The sequence below is a fragment of the Ammospiza nelsoni genome, chromosome 2 (genome assembly GCF_027579445.1).
Source record: "Ammospiza nelsoni isolate bAmmNel1 chromosome 2, bAmmNel1.pri, whole genome shotgun sequence".
Taxonomy (NCBI): Eukaryota; Metazoa; Chordata; class Aves; order Passeriformes; family Passerellidae; genus Ammospiza; species Ammospiza nelsoni.
Window position 1 is genome coordinate 82199349 of NC_080634.1, and position 21554 is coordinate 82220902.

Genomic DNA, 21554 nt, shown 5'->3' on the forward strand with positions numbered 1-21554 from the left:
TGGGAGGGGATGATCACTGCTCAGGGATGGGCTGGGCATCAGACAGTGGATGGTGAGTAATTATGCAGTGCATCACTTGTTTTGCTTGAGTTTTATTCACCTCTCTCTCTCCCCCTCCCATTTTCATTACAGTAATAATGAAAATAAAGCAAAATAATAGTAATGATTGTTAGCATTATTATTAATATCCTTCATTTAAATTATTAAACTCTTAGCTCAAAAGTTTTACCTTTCCTCCATTCTCCCCCCATTCCACTAAGAGGGAAAAAATGAGCAAGGAGCTGCATGGAACTTAGTTGCTTGCTGGGGTGAACTTATAGCACATGCAGGAGTAAATATGAATGTTGACATGTGAGTCACAGATGTTTTGAAAAACCTGCCTAAAGAAGTCATCTCTAAACCTGGCCCTGTAGTTCTCGGCAGTTAAACATAAATAGCTCATGCAATGCAATTAGCCTACACAACACAGTAAAAAAGCAGAGAACTTTTTGTGAATTTAATTCCAGGAATCACTTTCATTCCCTCTCATAGCCATTAATTTATTTAACAATAAAAATATATAATGTTCAAAGTGCAGTGTAAATGGCACCATGACTAAACTGTAAAAAACCACAACCCAACACTACATCAAAGATATAGTATTCTTTTGGAATGAACAGGTTCATTTCTTTGTATAAATGGAGGTTCTCTTCCACAGAAGCAGAAATTACTCTAAATGAAATATCTACTTAGTTAAAGCTTAATTTATCATTAACAACTCATCATGAGTCAGAGCTGCCAGAAGTGTACATGGAAACAATAGGGGAAAATATATGGTCTTTACCCTGAATTCTCTGGTCCCTCTAAAGCCAGACAATTTTGATTGTTTAAAAACAAAAAACGGGTTTGGGCATGTATACATCAGCAAATGAGCCAAGAGGAGGGCATGGGCTTGAGGGCTGTCTCATGGCTGTTTGCACCCTTCCTGGCACAGCTTCAGCTCTTGTGACCTGGCACTCTTGAGTGGCGCCAGGCTGGGGCTGATGAAGGGGAATGCTCCCAGAAGGGAGCCAGAAATGTGTTTTTCCTGCTTGTGAGGGAAGAGAGCAGAGCTTTGGGCATGTGAATGAGATGATGTTGCTTGGCTTTGAGGTCAAAGACTGCTCCCCGGTTTATTTACTAGAAAAGGGATAGCCTAAAATTTCATCTCTACTGTCAGGTTAGCTTGGATTTGTGCCTGAGCCCAGGCTATTCTCTTGTTCATACAAGCCTGAGTAGCGGCTTGCTGTCTGGTTCTGGTATGTAGGGAACCAAGTGGATAAAAGCAAGCACAGAGAGTGACTGCTTTATCCTTCTCCACTGCCCACATGGATGGTACAAGTACAGCTGGTCTAGCCTAGCAGGCTGGAACACAAAGGGTGGAATAGTGTTCTCTGCTCACCACTGCCTGAACAGAGATTCCTCTCCCAGCCATCCCTGATTCCTCACCTCCCAGCTCTTGCAGCTGAACCCTCTACACATTTCGTAGCACCACCATGTTCCTGGGTGACTGCAAAGACCTCGAGGAGGATGTGTTCTCCTCAATTGCAAACTCGTCTGACCATATTCCAGTGGATATCCAAATATCCTTTGTGATTTTGATATTGTAAACAGTCTGGCTGTGGCAGGTTTTAGTTTGTGTCTGTAATGGTTTCTCTGGAAGATTTCTGAAAAATCAACAATAGAACTGGTGAAGTGATGCAGAATAGAGAGAAAGTAATCTATGTGATGACTGGTTCCTCTATAGACTGCTAGATATGTCTTCGCAAAATAATTTTAGCTGAATTTTCTCCTTTTCCTCCATCACTGCCTTGTTCATTTCAGTACAGACTGTTCTGTCCTTCTACTTTGATGTTATTTCCCTTTCAACAGGCAAAATATTTGAAAAGAGCTTATGCTTTTCCTTGGATTTAATGTTTACTGGAGATGACTGTACAAACAAGCTCAAGAACCTCAGATCTTCAGTTAACTTGGCAATGACACAAGTAGGTGCTTTAAAAAAGGGTGTAAGAGGTATGGGCACATATTTCTGCAGCTTCCAGCAAACAATTATTAAAGACTATCTTATGATCTTTACCTTGAGGATCATATTAAATTGCTAGCAATGAATTTATGGTCCATAAATCAGTCTTTTTTTCACCTTTTACTTAAGCCCATTTTTTAGATACATTGCATTAATTTTATCTTTTTTTTTTTTTTTTTTTTTTTTTTTTTTTTTTTTTTTTGTAGTAATCATTGGATATCTTAAACCTGAAATATGTGTTCCTCTAGGCAAGCTGTATGTTTTGTCTGTTTCCTCAGTTGGTGCACTTTTATGGAAAACTGTTCCATACTAGCTGTGGTTTATTTTATGAGTTCAGGGTATATTTTTAAAGAAAAAGCCTTTCGTGGAAAGAATTTGTGCTTTACCTACAGCAGATTTACTACAGACATTAGAAACACATCACCAGCACAACCTGTAACCCTGACATTTTCATTAATCCCCTGCAGTTAATTCCACTTGTGGGGAATTAATTGTACCATCAAATTATTTAATCAGGGCCTCACCATCTCAATATGACCTCCTCACTTCTAGTTTGAATTCAGATGGGGGAAAGCATATTTAAAACTGTGATGAAATCTCCCAAATGAGTAATACTTGAACTCATTGCAGAAGAAGGAGACAGAAGGTCTGCAGTCATATTTGAAAGAATGTATCAAATTACCTTAATGATACCTGATCAGCAGACCTAATCAGTATATCTGAAGCAATTAAGTTACATCTATAAGATATGAAGCAATGTTAAATTTGTGTGAATAGAAACACTGGGTGTGTAATTGATAACATTTCTCTAGTCCAGAAACAATAGCAGCAAATGAGAAATGGTGCATAAGCCTTGTGTGCTCTAAGGGAAATTGGGTTCTGTTTGCCTGGAACAGAGACCTTTTCATAACAATATCTAGGATATGTAGTAAGCAGGAAGTGAACCGCTTAAAGCAGCTGATCCACTCCCTGCCGCAGTCAAGAAGAGGTTTCTTCAGTGTTGAGCTTTCCCTTCCCTTTCTTTGGAGTTTTAAAGTGTTTGCTGCAATTGCAAAAGATTTCTTAGCTGGTGCTTAGAAAGGCAAAAATTCATTCCTCATGGCTGAATCCCCAAATAATTGAAGTCCAAAAGATGACGGATGTCCTTTATTTTAATTTAATATTTCTAAAGCTTCATGTTCTCCTAAATCCAACTTACTACTACTAATACTACTAAGGTAGTAGGCTGATTTATCATCTTTTGAGAGAAACTGGTAATTGATTGAACCATTTTACAGTGTCCATTATGAGCAAGTAGATATATCAGTAATACTTTTTTGTATGCTCTTCGTTTACATAGAAATAGTTTAGAATGTCCTTACTGAATTTTATTTCTAGACCTTTCCAAGTTCCGTGTAATTCTAAGGGGAGATGCAAGGCTGGGAGAAATCTCTTAAGGAAATATACTTTTGGTCAGTTCTTAGAGGCAGCTTAAAGTAACACTTTTGTTTGTTTTTGTAAATTCTGAGATATTTTACAATATATCACAGGGGTCTTCTTATGACCTTGTAATTATGCTATGTGAAGTGCTGACCTTTCATCTAACTGTGGAAAAATTCATATACATCATGGGAAACCCTGCAAATAAGGATGAATTTCAAGTCACAAGGAGGATTAGGCTGATTAAGCAAGTGTGTGGTGCCGTTTTAGTTGCTGCAGGACTCACAGGACTTATAGAATACTTGTGACTTCCTGGAGAGGCAGTGGAAATCCAGGCAGGACAACCCAGGGCACCTCACATCGCATGAAGTCCTGTGTTCAGGCAACTGAATTTCATGCTTGATTCTGCACAATGTCTTTGTCTCCTTCCAGAATTCTCCCTGTCCTAAATCAGATGTCTGAAGAGTGGGATGGTTTGCTCTCCAGAGATATCTTTTTTTTTCTACTGACAGTACTGACTGCTTCTTTCTAGGGAAGGAGGAAAGGTTGATACTGGAAACTTACTTGTAGATGGCTAAACTTAATGCAAATTAGAAGGACAGGGTAATATAATTCCACAGCACATATCTATTAATGAAAACAAATTAGGACTTCAGAACCTTCAATTATCCATATTCTGCAATTCCAGTTTGAAGACTGGCAGATATCTTGGCAAGTAAAAGTTATTTTTGCATTTAATATTTTAAGTTAATTTAGTGTTCAGTTTAACTGAGATGTTTTGGAGCAGAATGAATATTTCTTACAAGATAGAAGCAGAAATTTACTTCTACTGCCCTTCAGTTCTGGCTGCAATAGCTTGAGAACCAGCATGGCAACAAAGTCATGGACTACCCAGGCACTCTGAACATGCATGACTATCTAAAAGTGAACTTGCAGTGGTACCCTAGAACCTGTACAACTTCTTAGGACTGGAAAATTCCTGATTACCAGTACGTGTAAGAGTTAATTAAAATGGACATTTATTAGCCTGAACAATGCTCCGTGATGCTTTTCAGTTGCACAAGCTGGAATGTTCCCATCCACAGGTTGTTTCCATGCATAGAAGATGGCTTATAAAGCAGTGGTGACTCAGTGATGCTGCCTTTCATTGAAAGGATTTTCATACTATGGAATGTGAGGAGCTGACACTGAGCAGATTAAACAAGCTGATCTCAGCAGTCCAGGGTTTTCCTTTTGACAATACCAGTATTTTGATGATAACTGCAAGGTTGGAGACCACCAGACCCCTGCAACTGAACAGCCCATATCCCTGCATTTATAAGTCTGTAGATACCCAAATATCTTTTTGGACACCTCTGGAGAGAGGACACATCTTCCCCAATGGTTTCCTACACTACTGTGAGATAGCCCACACCAGCTCCACAAGTGAGCTGATGCTGGTGTTGTCCAGACTTCACTTCTACAGCTGGAGATTTAGGAGAAAATATTCAAGATCAGGTAGGATGAGGCTCTGAGCAACCTGATCTAGTTGATGTCCCTGCTCATTGCAGGAAGGTTGGACTACATGACATTTCCAGATCCCTTCCAACCCAAACCGTTCTATGGTTCTAGGATTATTAAACATACCCATTTGAGCCATAACGTGAGATGTTTTTGTTACATCTCAAAGCTATAAACTCTGTCTGCATGTTCAGTTTCAGCCTCAATTTTTTTCACCCTAAATTACTCCAGTGGGCAAAATTATAAACAGTTTCTCACTTTATTTAGTTCAATGTTTATACAGTTGTGTTAAATACACACACAGACACACACACACAGAGTATAAGCAAGACAAACCATTATTCTTCAATGCATTCTCAAGATCTGGTTGAAAGATACACAGAAACATTGAAATTCCGCAAGCATGGGGGATGACTAGCAGCTTTGTGTTTAAGAAAGACATGATCCTAAATTCCACTGTTCCATTTTTTCATGGAGCAAGACAATAACCATTTTAGTACAGATGTTACAAATAACAGCTTATCCTTTTCTTGATGAATGTGTTATTTCACAATTTACGATTTCTCCATAACAGTCTTTGCCACATTGTTTTTTTTAATCTCTGTTCTATAAAACACAGAGCACCTTGTTGTGTACTAACACCTACTCAGTGTTGAACTCCTCCTTGGGAGTTATGATCATTCTGATCTCCCTGCCAAAAGTAAAGCAGCTTCAAACCTCACAGAACTCAGGAACATTTTGAGACCCTTTCCCTAACATATGGGACAACAATTATTTATTCTTTGTTTAGTACTGGGCATGTTTCTGCAGCAGTGGAAAGCTGCATGTTGCGAACTTAAATTCCACAATTTCAGTTGTGTTTGTGAAAAACCTGCCACATAAATTCACCATATTTTGGAAGGTCCATTTGAATATGACAGAAAGGTATATTGTTTCCATGCACTGATAGTTCATTCACTTTTGAATTTTTTGATCAGCCAATCTCTTCTCATTCATTAACCTAAAGTTCTCTGGATATTTTCTTTACATAACAGCTACAGGACCAATGTTACTGAGTGTTTCCTTAAAAAATTACAGCTGCAAGGAGTTTACTGCACTGTTTCTCTTAGAATTGTACTTATTTTCTCCACAAAATTAGGAGAGATTTCCACACGAACTCCTGAATTTTCAGAAACAAACAATATATAATGTATGTGTACATCCAACTATTTCTATTTGCCGTTGATATAAATAAAATCTTAAAATTGTCAACTATACCAATGTCTACATGTCATAGACATCTGGCCAGTTCAAATTTATTTAGCTCATAAAATAAAAAAAAGTATATAACTCTTTCCAAGTACTGCTGTCTCATGTTAAGATTGGTAGAAGCAGTCCTGGATGAATCAGGGATATTTTTTGTTCCATTTTCAAATGCCTTCCTTTCAGTGCAGAAGCTGATAATTTCTTACACTTCCAGAACCTCTGCTTGCTCCTTTGTATGCAGCTGTCACTGCTGTCACTAAAATTGCTCAAGGCTTAAGGCCTCACCTTTGCCTCTCTGTTCCTGTTTCCAGCACCTGAAAGACCCAGACCGAAGATGTAAGACTGCTACATCCTATTACTTTCTATTACTTTGGGAAAAATAATGGAGTCATAAGGTGCCTTGCACTTGCTAAAATTATAGCTTTAGAATAAATTAATGCTTCAAGCAATTAATACAGTGCTTTAGTCTGCCCAGACTGACCTAAATGAAACTTTTATTTCTTTTATTGGCTTGGTCCAATTTCATGCTTGATTCATATTCAGCCTTACCAGATCTTCCATGTCAACTCTTGTACCTGCTCAGACACTTTCACAAGATTTTTTTGTTTTATGTGGGGCTGAGACTAGCAGATGGATTTGCAGGATCATGGGCTGGAGTTGGTATTGCAGATATCTGCTTCTTTTTGGCAATAGCCCACCTTTATTCTTCTTTTTGTTTAATAATCCATAATAATAAAATGTAAAATAATCCATAATTTGGGAAATTATCCTGAAAACCACATTCTACGATTGTGGCAAAAACCATGTTAAAAATCAAAATAGATCTTTCTTAAGTAAATAATTTTAAAGTCTCGCTGTACAATGTCAGCAGAACTTCTTCTTTTGTTTAATATTACCATGAAAAAACAGCATGTGAAAAAAAAATGTTTTAAATAAACCATATATTCTTTATTTTCACAGCTGGTGGAAGCAGACATAATTGTCTATTTAATCTCATCTGATACAAATCCTCCATTTATTTTAGCTTCTGATTTTGAATCCTCTTTTTGCGCTGTTTTCTCAACATCTGTCTTTGTTTTGACATGGCGTCTTCTGTAAAGACGGTAGCCTGAGGATCAATATATGGACAGTATTAAATAAAAGAATTATAAAAATTACCTGAAAAAGATGCTGTAGTAACATATATCCATGCAACATTTCTTTCTTTATATTGCTAAAATATTTCAAAACTTCCAGAAAGTCTTTTTAAAGCTATGATTTGATTTTGAAATCCATTTGATTATTTTTATCTCTTCTTGTTTTCTCAATATACATGAAAAGTTAAACTGGTAATAATAATGATAATTATAGTGCTATAAAATAAAATTACTATACTTTACCTCCTAAAATTAGTGCTGCAAACAACAGCTGGAAAATGCTGTAGATGAGTGGGAAAGTAAACATCAGTTCAAGTTGTTCAGGAGTGAATGAGAGCTGTACTACGGTGGAACATAGCTGGGTGTTTTGCATGCCTGTTTCCAGAGACACTGTACGACACCTAAAGGGAATAATACAAAGACAGGTGGGAAATAGCATCCAGTGGGTCCAATGCTTTTTACTAATCTGGATAAGCAAAAAATGTAAAGGATAACTAAGAAAATTGTTTCCTTCAGCTGACATAGTCAGAAAAACACTCCACCTATGGCCGGTACCACCAATTATTGGCGGTTCAGCAGCTGTAGAAGACGGTGAACCACCTTCAAGGCACATATGTGGCACTCACTGTCTCTCTCTCTTGCAATGGTGGTCTAAATTGTAGACTGATGCATTTACATGAGAGGTTTTACTGCAGTTCCAAACCACTTACAAGTCAGGTCTGTTTCACCTGCTTGAAGTGCAAGACATTGGCGCACAAAGGGAAAACATACGAAGTGTTGGAGGAAATGTTATTGTCAGAATCTGTAAATGAATGTGCATGAGAAAAGCTTTGTCTGCACTTAGTATCACAAAAAAGCAGACAGTGAATGAGTGACTCTGTAACCTAAATAATGCTTAGAGAGCATTCTCAGCATTGATTAATCCCTGAATAAAATCTTTTTACGCAGTTGAATAAAGGCTGTGCATTACCTGTTCCATGACAGACCAGCTAGGCGAGCCAGAAAGAATCCTAAAGTATATCCAGCTGCTGGAAATATGGTGCCAATGATCCATAATTTTGGTGTGATAACCCAGGAGCCTTTGTAGAGTATTCCCCCAACCACAGCAGTGAGCACGATGAGCACTGCTCCCACAATGGAACCTACCTGTGAAGCAAAAGAAGAGGGATTCAGTCAGGATCACAGAATCACACAGTACTGTACAAATGACACCTCAAGGAAATTGAGTGTCAAAATGGTGTCAAACGTGAGTCACTGAAATGTCATGTTAAGCACAAAACCTAGTGTTTACAGCAATTCAAAGCAGTCAGAGAGATGAGATAGTTGCCATTTTAACAAACAGGAGATGTATGATGTACTTCAAGGTGTGACTACAGCTCTAGATCAAGACACAGCTGTAATATGTTTCTATAGCAGATGTCTGTAAAACTAGCCTTTTGAAGCCTTGACTATAATTGTACTTAGGGCTGGAGATTAAAAGTAATTTCACAGGTTTGATATGAGTGAGGAATGGTGCACACATTAGAAAAATTTCCCCAGAGTTGTTGAGAAACTGACAGCCTAGTAAGTAGAATACTGCATTTTCCTCCCCACCTTGGTGAATCACTCTGAGGCTTAGTACAGTGTCTGCTAATTAGACACTAGATTGCTAGTGAGCTAGTGCTAGGAAATTATTTGCCAAGTGCAGGGGTAAATCTTTAATGAGGCTAAAAATTCATGCTTGAAAACTGGTTATGAGCTTGTATAGCCCTTTTACATAGACCTGAGCACTGTAGTTGATCTTATTTCTTGTGACTAAATGTACTGAGACCTTTACCACTGCTTGCCTAAAAAAGTTATAGCTCACTCTCTTTTCAATACCCAAGTGGAAGGTCTGTCAGGGATCTCAGAGACACACTTCTTAGTCTAAGCTTACAAGGATGTATTTCTCAGCTAAAACATGTATTGCCATTGAAGTGGTTCCATCAGTCTTTGGCTGAAACATTTTTAAGAGCACCGAGTGAGCAAGTGCTTTTGTTTGGCTGAGCTATTAAACACATGCACTTTGGAAGAAGAAACATGGTCTGGCCATGACAAGCTCTTCTTTCACCTGGCACACTGTCTTTGTTCTCTTGTCTGAATTTCTCACTATATAGGCCTTAATCTGACAGCTATGGCTCAATCTTCACTTGGTGCTTTATTGTCCTACACAAAGAAAACTCTCAAGGCTGTGGGCTGCTCACCCACTCAGTAAGAAGGAATGAAATGAGGCTTTGCTGAGAGATCGAGTAGAGTTTCTTCACATGCAAGTACAAGTCCATGCTTTCCCCTCAACTAATTAAATAGAAATAGTAAGATGTGAATGCATTTCAAAATGCAATGTGATAAGCTAGCAGTTTCATGAAAATGGATTGATTTAAAAAGACCTTACTTGTGCTCTATGCTGTCTGAGCCAATAGCAAAGAAGTGATAACAAACATAGGTAGAAAAACATGCAACCAGAGTAGTTTTCTTTAAGAAAATTTAGATAACATATTTGTTAAATAAGAATGATTAGGAAAGGCCAAGAATTCTCAGTACATATGAAAATCTCTTTAAACCTAAACCAAATGTACAGAATAATTAATTTGCTGTCACCCTAGATGTGGCTGAATTATTATTATTATTATTTTGATGAGAACAGTTTTTTGCCAAAACTCCCATATTTTTGATGTAACTGAAACAATCTTGCAAAGATGGCATCCTGTATTTTGTCAATAGTCTTTTAAGGTTTATATAAGAGTTGGAATAGTTTATGTTTATTATTTTTTAATAAAAATTGGCTTCACACTCAAAAATTGGATCACAAAAATATTAGGAAACTCTCTTAAAAGGAGAAAGGCATTTTGATACAGAACTATTTTATTTTTTATTGTTTTGCAGAGAAAAAACTGCTTTCTTTTCACCTGAATGATTTTCCTTCCAATTTCAGTTTACATTATATACTGAACTCAATTACTAACATAGTTGCAGCCAAAGACAAAAGTAGGTTCTTTAGATAATGATGGTTGCTAATAATGCATGCAACTCATGCATGTTTGTGCAGGGGAAAAGCAATACATTTCCACAGCACCTCATTTGTTTTCTGCTGAAAACTTACCAGGTCTTTTGAAGTCAAGTACTAATACTATGAATAGCAATGTACTGCTTCAGTGGTCCCACTGATTCCATAATTTGTCCATAATTGCTTATACTTCAGCCTTATATATCCTACCTTAAGTATGATTTTTGCTTTACTAGGCCACTTGTGGTTGACAAATATTCCCACTGAAACAGGAACTACAAGAGCTACCAGAGAAAGTCCTGTAAAAAAAGAAAAGAGAAGTCAAGACCCTGCATGGTGCAAGAGCTCACCACAGGACGGGCACCGTGATGAGTGACTGTGGGCCTGGAGCAGCCTTTCAGGGGATGCTTCTGTGTGCACACCCTGGAGCACTCATGCACACTCTACCCACACCTGCCTATTTGCTTTTCTATAGACTCTATTATCTTTGGCAGCCTGTTGAAGTAATTGCCATTCTGCTGAGCTACATGCTCATTCACCTGCATCAGAAAGGCAGACAGAAATCTGTGTGCTAATCATCACTATCCTGTGATGTGAGTAGCTATATTAAATGTTCATTTTGTCTGCAGGTGTTTTGCTACTGTACCGTATCAGCAACCAGTTTAGAGCTTCTTTTGGTTTGGCCTTCCCCCTCCAGTATTTATTTTGAAAGCACAAGCAACGTATTGGTTTTTTGTTTTTCCCCAAGGACAATGGGAAGTGAAGTTGAAGAATGTGAAAGTGATTCTGCTGGCTTTTAAGATTAGCACAACATGGAACTGCACTTGATAAGCACTAGGGCCACAGCTCTGCAAAGCACTGGAGCATGTATTTCTAAATACTTTAACTATTTTCTCTTTGTAGCTGAATGAGATTTTTGACAGGAAGTCAAATGAAGCCACTCCTGGCAGTGTAGATTGCAGCTTTTCAAAGAGACTCAGCAGCTTTAATCACTTGCTTAATTATCCACGTGTGCCTAAGTATTTTGTCAGATTATGGCCTCAGCATTTAGCTCTTTGTAGGATTGTATCTTAAAGCTGTTATAAACACTTTCATCCAGAAGAAGCAGCTATTCCTATCTGAATTATTCTATATTCTTATCCCACTACCATGTAGGTCTCAAAGCCATTTAGAAAGAAAAACAAACACAATCTTGTCACAATTATCTGTACAATATTTATAACGGCTTCAAGTCTTTGGCAGAGCTGTGGATGATGTGAAGTGATTCTTCATGGGCCTAATGTCCATGGAGGTTATTAAAAGGTAGAAAGAGAAATATTTTTAAAAATCTGAGGTGATTTCTTCCTGACTGCAGGGTGATGGTATAGGTTGCCCTGAATGGAGGATAGACAGAAGAGAAAGTGCTGTTTCACTGGACTCACCAATGCTGTTATAGGGGAGTACAATTGCATCAGCATCAGTCCACATTTTGGTGTAAACAAAGAGACAAAGTGGCATCATTCCCATTGCAAGCAGCGTGGAGCAAGTTGTCATGCTGATGCTGCAAAGAAATTGGTTACAGTGACAGTTCATCTCATGCTAGCCCATAGTCTTTCTCATTTTCTTATTACCATTTCACACCTTGTGAAAGGTTGTGCAAGAAATGTTGCTGGCTACAGACAATTTATCAGGTTAGAGAAATGCTAAATGAAAGGAATGGCTTCTGCTGAAAAGAAAAGAACATGAAAAATCAAGGTGTTCTGCAGCCACAGAACCATAAATTTTGGTGCAAAGGAGGCAGTCAGACAGGCGGCCAGCAGAAAGGTCTGTTGGCAAATATGTCTCCATGCTGCTTTTCTGGCTGGTTTCAGAGAGGACAGTAAGCAGGAAACAGGGGCAGAGATGGACATCAAATGGAGCTTTTAATTATAACAGCAGTTCTAGGGTGTTAAAATTTCACTCTGAAGTCAATAGCACAGAAATCCATTTAATTGCCTATGATATGTGATAAAATAAAATTCCCTTTTCTGGCTTGTTTTGCTCTAGGCCAAAAAGTAGGTGCTGAGAATTGCTCAGTGAGGCTTAGCATAAGGATTGTTCCTGCATTTTGCAAAGATATTTCTGTTTTCTGTTGTACAAAAAGATGCATTCTGCTACAGGAGTGAAGAAATAGGAAAAGACAAGGCATCTAAAATAAGGAGGAAACTCCTTGTTTTAAGGAGTTGGAATTGGAATGCAGAAGATAAAATTATGCATGCAAATCTCATTTTTCTGGTGTAAAAATAGTGAGAGAAGGTTCTAGTTAAGAGATTTTGGAAGCTTTTTTCTGAGCCTCACTTCAGATTTCTCTTTATTGTTGCTTGTCCTCAGAAAAGAGACTACTGATCCTGGCCACAAGCTGAGCAGATCCAGAGAAATCTAGAAAAAATTATGCAGAAACCACAGGAATATCTGCATTCATTTTGGTTCTAGTCACTCTCTGCCTTAGAGTCATTGAATAGGAATTTGCAGGAGCCTCTGGCAAAAGAATTCCTATAGAAGTCTCCTACTGAGAAAAAGAGTTACAGGCTACAATTAAGGTTTGATGAAGTCCCAAATAGAAAAAAAAAGCCCCTCATGTTTCCTACCTTTGTATTTCCTATATCTTTATACTGTCCCTGAATGTACCTCCTTCTCCAAAATCTGGCCATCCTCTAACCCCTGTCCCTGTTTCCACAGAAGCAGTTGTTTGTGTGAAATATCAAAAGATATCTCTATGGGGAAGCATTCGAGGATATCAGCTGGATTTGATTTACTAAGAAAGATATGAAACATCATACTTCACCTGACTATGATCATAATGCTAATTATAAAACTAATTCCTTCTCCAACTTGTGGTCCATTTGCACAAAGGTTTTGAAGCAGAAGTATAGACATGGTTTGTAATGTCGAATCATAAAATATTAAACTTAAAACCAAAACAATGTCTGATATGATACTGTGGCGGCTTCAGAAACCATCCATACAATTTCCAATGTTATTCTTCTGTTGAGAAGAGAAGATGCCTGCCTTGACAATCTGCTGTACCTCCTGTATCCTGTGGTCCCTGCATCTTTGTTGCAAAGGTATTGACCAAAAGCCTCTGAACAAAGGTAGAGGTCTTTACCTGAAGAATAACCTTTTAAAGGCATTTTCAATTAACTTCACCCTTTGTCATCACCATGGGATAGAAATCCTGTTCATGTTTATAGCATTATAAATCTGGGTTTTTAACACTGATTTCGTTGGAACAACTCTGAACATACAGAGCTGACCAAGCATACTTTAGCTCAGTTTATTCTTTCAGGGAGAGATTAGAACAAAATTTCAGCCTTGTACTCAATATCTTCTCATCTGTGATTTCTTAGACCTGTATTAGTTGAAATTAAGAGTCTTACAGTTCTTAATATCATAGATTTTTCATCTACAATGAGGAAGTCAAGGATTAGCAGAGCTAATCTCATTTATAATTTGAAAGCTGTTTTCTACATTAATACCTGTATGTGACAGAAAAGTTCAATATTTTCAAAGGATGGAAAAAATATTGTACTAAAGCTACAAATATTAACATTATTAGACTTTTTACTCTAGCTCCACATATTTCTTACTTCTACTATTTTTTGTTTCTAGTTAAGACTGGCATATGATAAATTGGATGAATGCTCTAATTTATTTTGCTCTGTAGGAAAGAGAGAAACGATCCTCTTTATTTTAGACCAAAGTAATCAGGACATAAAAATAAAAGACAACTTGTTTTTAGAGGCTCTTAGAGTTGATGAACCTCCCATGGAATTTGCATTAAGAGTAGGGTTTACTTCTCCTGTGTATTTGATGTCCTATGCCATGTCAGGTGCCTTACACATCTGCTTCTGAGTTGATAGCACTTTGTCATTGAGACCATTACACTGACACAAAGGAGGGTTTTCATTGCTCCCAATATGCAGGGCTGCCTTAAGCAGTGTTTTCTAGCCTGTAAAATATTCCCTCAGTTTGAAGACTTTGCATAAGGTTCCAGGAGCAGAAAGAATTATCACAAGTATTCATTAGAACTAGTATTCATTGAGAAAATAAATACCTGTCTTTTTGTTGTATAGAACACAAAAGGAGGGAAAATATTTTTCCACAGGAGCTCTTTTCCAAGAAAAGTTGCATAGTTGCTATTTTGTACAGAGGATTCTGGTCCCAAAATCCTATGTTTTTTTTTATATTTTCACTACTCAGGATCTTGGGAGAAAGAAAAATAATTTTAACTTGGGCAAAGTTTTCATAATATATATTAATTGTCTTCATTGATGATATTTGCTCCAGGATCTGAAGTTTAACAATAAAGATATTTTCTAATGTACACAATTCTCTTGTGATATCTTCTCATGAATTCCCAATGAACCAAGGATATTTGCTATTCTGCTTATATTTACTGCAATTACAGTAACTCACCATCTTTACAAGGAGAAAAAACCATGCATGTGCCAGGAAGCTAAGAAAACCATCAGAGAGATCAGACAGTCCTTTTCAATGTAAAATTTGCAATGTAAAGAGCCACATGAAGTACTTAAAGAAGAGCTCCTCTTACCTTAGGTCCATGTCTCCATCCACCCAGTAGGCGATAACATTCGAGGCTGTGCCCCCCGGACAGCATCCCATGATCATCACCACGACAGCTTGAATAGGAAGGATGTTGAAGGCCAAAGAGAGCAAGAAGGCTGTGAGAGGCATAATTCCAAACTGGCAAAGGAAACCCACAAATATACCCCAGGGTCTTTTTATGTGGCCCAAGAAATTCTTGATTTCCACATTGCAGCCCATGGAGAACATCACCAAAGCCAACATGATTGTTAGAACAGTACTTAAAACTACGCTCAAAGTTTGATTAAAATTATCTTCTGTCAATACACAAGAGGTGCCATCACAAATAGTAGCATTTGCTGGACAAGCTGTGGAGTTTTCTGCCAAAGGACCAGCATTAAATTGCTGGGAAAGAAAGTTTGTCTGCATTTTGAAGTACAGAACTTCTCACTGTATCCGCAGTAAACTTTCAAGCCTACAGTTGTTTGTCAGTGACTTCTTTTAAATGATCCAGGAAGCAATAAAGTGCAATAAATGCCAGAAAACTCTTACTACTCTTGAAGGGTTTGGCTCAGTGCTGATTCATATAGTTATAAAAGTTGCACTTCTTTGGTACAGTGACCATTAATCATTTATTCATATGTTAATGAGGGATCCCACATGAAGAGAATAGCTGTGTTAATATTTAAAGATGTAAAGGAGGCTTGTAGTGCTGCTAAGACCATAAAATGAGAATCACAAGAGGAAGAGAAAGCTTAGACTTCATTCTTTGAGTTTCTTGCATGTCTTTGGGAAACCTGCTCATGCATGCAGTGTTGCTGGCAGTACAGGGGTCTGTGTGGTGAGTAACCGAGACACAAGAAACCCTGAGCAGAAGTCCTGAGGTATGATTTGATCTGCAGCACTTGCTAATGGATGCAACATTCAGCACAACCCACAGGCTCATTTGAATGACATGGAATCTTTGTTTCTGGCAGCATGGAGATTCAGTGTCCTCCTGACACCTCCTGCCAGGTGCAGCAGGTGCAGTCACACTTTGATCCAGCTTGGAATGGAAGGGGTGCACAGTGAGAGGAGGAGAGTGGGGTGGTAAGGGCAGAGGGGGAAGGAGATATATTCTCTGAGTCAAGCATGGGGAACAGAGAGCAGGGCAGTGAGGCTGGCACAAGACTCTGGAGCCATGGCACCCAGCAAGCTGACCACAACCCCTTCCCTGCCACGACACGCTCGGCATCCACGCCAGGGATGACAGTGCAGGCCACCTTTTCTTACCAGGTACAGCACAAAAGTTAGGACACAGGTTTATTGTGCCTGGCTTTGGTATGGCTTGTGCTCTGTCATCCCCATGGCTCAAAAGCAGTCTCAAATTTTGAAAAGCTTTTAAAGATTTACCCCTTAGGCTTCCATGAAAATCTGTAAATTTGGATGGTTTTCAGAGGAAGAATCTTAATAATTTTCTTTACCTGTGCTCAAGATTTGTGGCAGAAGTATCTTCCAGTGTAGATCTTAGATTAAAATGGAGTCTGATATGTAAAGTGCAATTGATGCCCCCAAAAATCCTGATTTTTCAACACAGAAATATTTTTCACTAGAGTAACATGCTAAGCCATAATTATCTTCAGCAAGCAAGACTCTCACTGGAAATCTCAGCACTTTGTTCTGAACATCAGTGGGTGAAATGATATGAATGATAAGACTTGCTTTTCTTTAAAACTTTAAACCTTGAATTGTGTAGGGGGAGCTGACTGCCACAGAAAGGATTTCCCAGCATGCTCAGATGGCACCTGCTTCTTTACAGAGGGGTCAGCTAAATGGCTGTATCTCCTAAGTCACTGCTGGGTGCCTGATGGGATAATGTCAGAGTAGCTTTATCCTCCCAGGCAGCTGGCAACTCCTACCCTGCGATTAGTGCCACATCTGTGTGACTAGGATATGTCTAACAGAACAACAAGTAAGGTAATAAGGAGCAGATGAAAGGAAAAGAAAGCCACAAGATCTGAGTTTGGCAGAAAAACTTATTCTCCTTTTTATGGTAGCTTTCAAACAGATTGTTTTAGGAGATTTTACTTTTCAATCCAAATATTTTAAAGGGCTAGTAAGGTTTTTAAAGCCATATTAATAATGCTGTATTAATATTTTCTATAAAACCTCTATCAGAGTTTTGATTTGCGCTTGAACTTGTTTCTTGTTGAAACTAAAATTTTTTTACAAGCGTCTTGAAATCTCCAGCAAACCTTTGGGCCGGGGGCAGCTTTCCTAGTCCTGTAAGTGTCTGGTACGCTGTGGAAACCCAGAGTGAGTAGTTTGGGAGAGGAGGTGAGGCTTAGAGCGGCTGTTTCTCAGCAGAGCCGCATGCAGGGGCTTGCTTTTACCTCCTCTGTCTCCTTGCAGACCCCTTGACTGGGCGCTGCAGGGGGGCTTGATGCTGTATCCCCAGACACAGCACAGATGAAATGTCCCTGCTTTGGGTCTCCAGCCTCTGCAGCCGTCATTTTGGAATTTGATTTCTATGAACAGTGTGTAGGGGGAGATTTTCATGCACAGGTTTTGTGTTTAGCCAAGGACAAACAGCACATCAGCTACTCACCAGTGTGGCCTTGTGGAGCAGCAAGTTGTGCAAAATTAACCTGTATTTAACTGCTAGCTTTGCCTTTGTTTTTTCCCCTCTATTTTAAAAGGGATGATAGCGAGTCATTATTTCAGCAGCTAGCATTTAGATCACAAAAATGTTGTCTGGAAACAGAAGAGAGCCCTTCTGAATTCAACTTATTATTAGGCTGACATTGCCACAATATAGCACAGATGGGAATTTCTGTATCAAGCAGTCCTCCTGTGTTAGGGAACTAAAACCTTATCCAAGACATTGAAATATTTACAGGCACAGTTAAAAACTTGGCATGTTGCAGGAGGTAGGGTATTACTGAGTAGGCAGGTGGGTCTCTCAGGAGTGCTGGATTTCAAACATTCCTCTAAGTATGTTTTGCTTTTTAAAATGTGCTTCTGGGATTTAATCCATTTGCATGGATTAAATGCAGGCTAGTGGGAGACATCCTCAAGGAAAGCAGCAATTCAGAGATGGTTTTCAGAGATACTTAGCTGCATGCCTTCTGTTTCACTGCCTGTTTTCCACTCAAGTTATGCTGCTAAACTGGTAAGATGGACTATGTACTGCTCTGTGAACCTAGCTGGCATCTTTTGCCTGGACATGTTCACGTGTTAGCCAGGGTGATTTTAAGCATTTCACAGTGACATTTACAGAAGGAAGGAGCAGTGCAGTGAACTTGGTGGGCATTTTGGTGATGATTAACATACCCAGACACTGTCAGCATACATCAAAAAGGAGAAAAATCAATGCTCAACTAGAGAAATACCAAACTAAATGTATATTTGCATCACAAACAGCAATACTATGCTTTTTCTTCTTGAAGTTTTGCAGCGATGAGGCTCCCAGCTTATTCAAGTGAGTTTAGTGTCACTTCAGCAAACAAATCCAGGTAGGTAGAAATTGTAAGGCTCTGTTCCTGTGCTGACAATTAGGTAATTGATTTATCCATTAACTCAGGCAGTTATAAAACAACAATAGCAGTAAGTGCATACAGAAGCCTGCACTGGGAGAGGCTATTTAACTGTTTGTCTTTTAAGGCTGTCTGGTGCTTATTGCTGTGATGTTTTTCTTAATGAGACTTATGAATCTTCCCTGTCTGCTTAATTCAGACTCTGAGATGCTTCTTAGTATATTTATGTCTTGGTTAGAAGAATCTTTGCTTTCAGATAATTGATTACCCAAAGTCAATTCTAAAGTCAATTACCTGCTTTTTACCACTTTCACAGGGTGACTTTATGATTCTTGTATCCCCAGTTGACTGTTCTGTTTATGCTGGATATTTTTTATATATATATATATATATATATATATATAAAATATTATATATATATTATTTGTCCCAAATTTGCCCTAAACCAGGACAACCACCATGTTTGAAAGAGGGATAGCAGCTGTACCTAGTATTTCTGACCTTGTTTATAACTTTAAACTATAGTATATATATTTCCAGCTATAGATGGAAGATTTTTTTCATTTGTTAAAATTTTACTGTACTGGATGCTTATAGAAGGCATTAAGAAAATAAAATCTCCATGTAATAGCAGGAGAGAAAGTAATGACATCAAAATACATCTAGCTTGAGATAGCTTCCTATCAAAGTCTTCTGCAAAGCTAACTTACAGAATCTTTACATTTACATTTTTACATTTCATGACTGGTGCAGACATCTAGAGTCTGCCTGTTAGACCCTTGAACTGAGTTTCAAAAGAAACATTGGGGGCACAGGTATCGAATTCAGCTGGGAAAAAAGCCTGATGTACATACATACTTGGATTACAGGCAAATTTAGCTGGCTAGTGTGCTGATTTTGAGAGAATCACCTTGCAGTCATGGCTGGATTCCTGCACAGAATAAGTGATTGGCTGGAGGGATAGGGTTCTGCTATGATTTGTCAGAACTCTAATTATTTTACAAGGAGAAATCTATAGTGCTTTTTCATTTTCTGACACAATTCAGACTTCCCTATCCAAATCATGTTTTAATGTGCTCCTCTTAAGTAGCCAAATGTGACAGTTTTCAGCAGAACAAAACAAAAGATCATAGTTACCACTCAAATGCATGGAAGAGAATGCAAAGGCCTCAGACTTTGCTCTTTCCTGATAGATGTATGAGGGGAAATCCACATTTCACATGTTCATAAGGACTGGCTGTGAGACAAACAGCAACAGACTGCCAAAAGCATAGGGTAGCCTTCTGACTGCCAAACTGTAAGACTGACTTCTGACATCGATTAAAAAAGCTGAAAGTTAGATAATTTCATAACAAATCAAAGAAATTAGTCATGCTACCAGGTATAAAAGTGTAAGTTCTTGAATAATTCTATTGGATTGGAATCCCTTAATAAAAACATGTTTTCATGTTTTTCACCAAGGACTGACTTTGGTCTTTGAGGGTTAAAATACCACAGAAATATTTCAGTACCTGTCCTTTTAAAGTTGTAATTTTAATTTGTAGTATGGCTTAATTGGGATAAATGGCCAAAAATTATAGATGCATAAATTCTAGATCAAAGGTCTGATTGATTTTCATTCTACAAGGTTAAGGAAAAATAAAATTATTATAGGAATTTTATTTTATTGGAACCAAATTTGGCTCTGTTAATTTTCATCAGAAGGGGAAGGGAAACCACTTATACTGTTTCTTCTTTGCTATTATGTTGGTTTATTGTATTTAACTCCTGACAAGTAGTAGGAAACCAGTGTTTTTGCCTGCAGTTCCAATGGCCTGTCCCACCATTGTCAAACTCTAGAACCTGGCTGCACCTTTAAAAATTTTCATTAAGATAATTGACAAATTAATTTGATATTTTTTATTTAACTGAAACAATAATTCCAAAATCACCTAATGTCTCTCTCTGTTGTTTAGAGAGATAAAGGTAGAGCAGAGAAAGCAGAGAATTATAGTAGAATACAATTGATAATAGGTGAAAAATGCTCATGAATTAATTCACCTGTTAATGGATGGGACATGGCTTATCAAGGAATAAAGCATGACAGGAACAGATCAGTAGATCAAAGCATTTGGTGCTGGGGACTTGAAAATTTCCCTATGTGTAATCTGGATATTTTACCTCAGTATGGTTTAGTCTCCCTGATTTAGGTGTCCCTAACATATGTACTTTGAAATGGTCTGAAAGATCAGTCATGGGTATAAACTCATACATCCCTGGTAGTGGATCACATCTGCAAATGTGCAGTGGCCTTTTTGGCTTAGTTATAAACCATTAAACAAAACCAGTTATCACACCCCAAAACCTCTCTGCTAAACAACCTCGCACATGGTAAATGGCAACAGTTTGGGGATTTATTCCAACATTGCTCTAGTGCTCCAGATCAAAACTACAAAGGGAATGCAGCCCTGGGTTATCCATGTCATCTGCACTGGGCTCGTTGATGGGCCATGAGCTGTGGGAATTGTGTTTCCTGCAGGGACATGGCTGGGGGGATATCCTAGGGACATTAAAAATACCATTGCATACCTATATTTAAACTGCTGAGCCCCAGCCTGGATAGCTGTGCTGAACAAAGTGAATTGTGCCTGACGTTCCTGATGTTCTCTGCTGAGAATAACTTAGGGCTCATGTGAACAGCCCTCATGCAACATCCTTTAAAATGGGTGATCTCACAAAAGCAATGGAGCAGAATGGGAGTTGTGCACAGCAATTGGTCAAAAATGCCAGGGGATAGGTCTGTGATCTGCACCAGGTCCTCTTTGCACTGCGTCCTGAAATACAAGAACTACAAGATGATCTGGAGCCCAAGTTCCTTTTTCCCTGAACCCTGTTTCATCATGACCTCTCTCTATCCTAGTCAATACTTAATTATGTGGCATTGTTTCTGTGGGCTGGCTGAGGGAGTGCTGGCCTGGAGCAGCCTGCAGGCTGTACTCAGAGAATTTTGCAGATGGTTTGCCTGGGACCTGCTTGATGCACACTCAGGTCCCTGTGGGCAAAAACAGCAATTTAAAATCTGCTACCCCTTCAGCTCACATCAGTTTTTTTAACCAGTGGGCGAAAAAAAAAAA

At 38.5% G+C, this 21554-nt stretch overlaps 1 protein-coding gene across 1 annotated transcript; it reads right to left on the reverse strand.

Annotated features, from left to right (window-relative positions):
* Window positions 1-7188: 7188 nt before the first annotated feature.
* On the reverse strand, window positions 7189-17418 carry SLC10A2 (solute carrier family 10 member 2). Its single transcript, XM_059493956.1, has 7 exons — window positions 17299-17418; window positions 14934-15331; window positions 11785-11903; window positions 10574-10662; window positions 8312-8487; window positions 7585-7742; window positions 7189-7313 (listed from the first exon to the last, which is right to left on the reverse strand). Exons 1-7 carry the CDS (start codon window positions 17416-17418, stop codon window positions 7189-7191), a joined length of 1185 nt encoding a protein of 394 aa, XP_059349939.1.
* Window positions 17419-21554: the final 4136 nt, after the last annotated feature.

Bases quoted from the DNA above. Each gene is read 5' to 3' on its own strand.
- SLC10A2 (XM_059493956.1), bottom strand. From the start codon at position 17,418: ATGACGGCTGCAGAGGCTGGAGACCCAAAGCAGGGACATTTCATCTGT. The intron at 11,904-14,933 runs GTAAGAGGAGCT...ATTTCTTTGCAG, and splicing joins GATGGAGACATGGACCTAAG to CATCAGCATGACAACTTGCT. The intron at 8,488-10,573 runs GTAGGATATATA...TTTGCTTCACAG, and splicing joins AAGCAAAAATCATACTTAAG to GTAGGTTCCATTGTGGGAGC.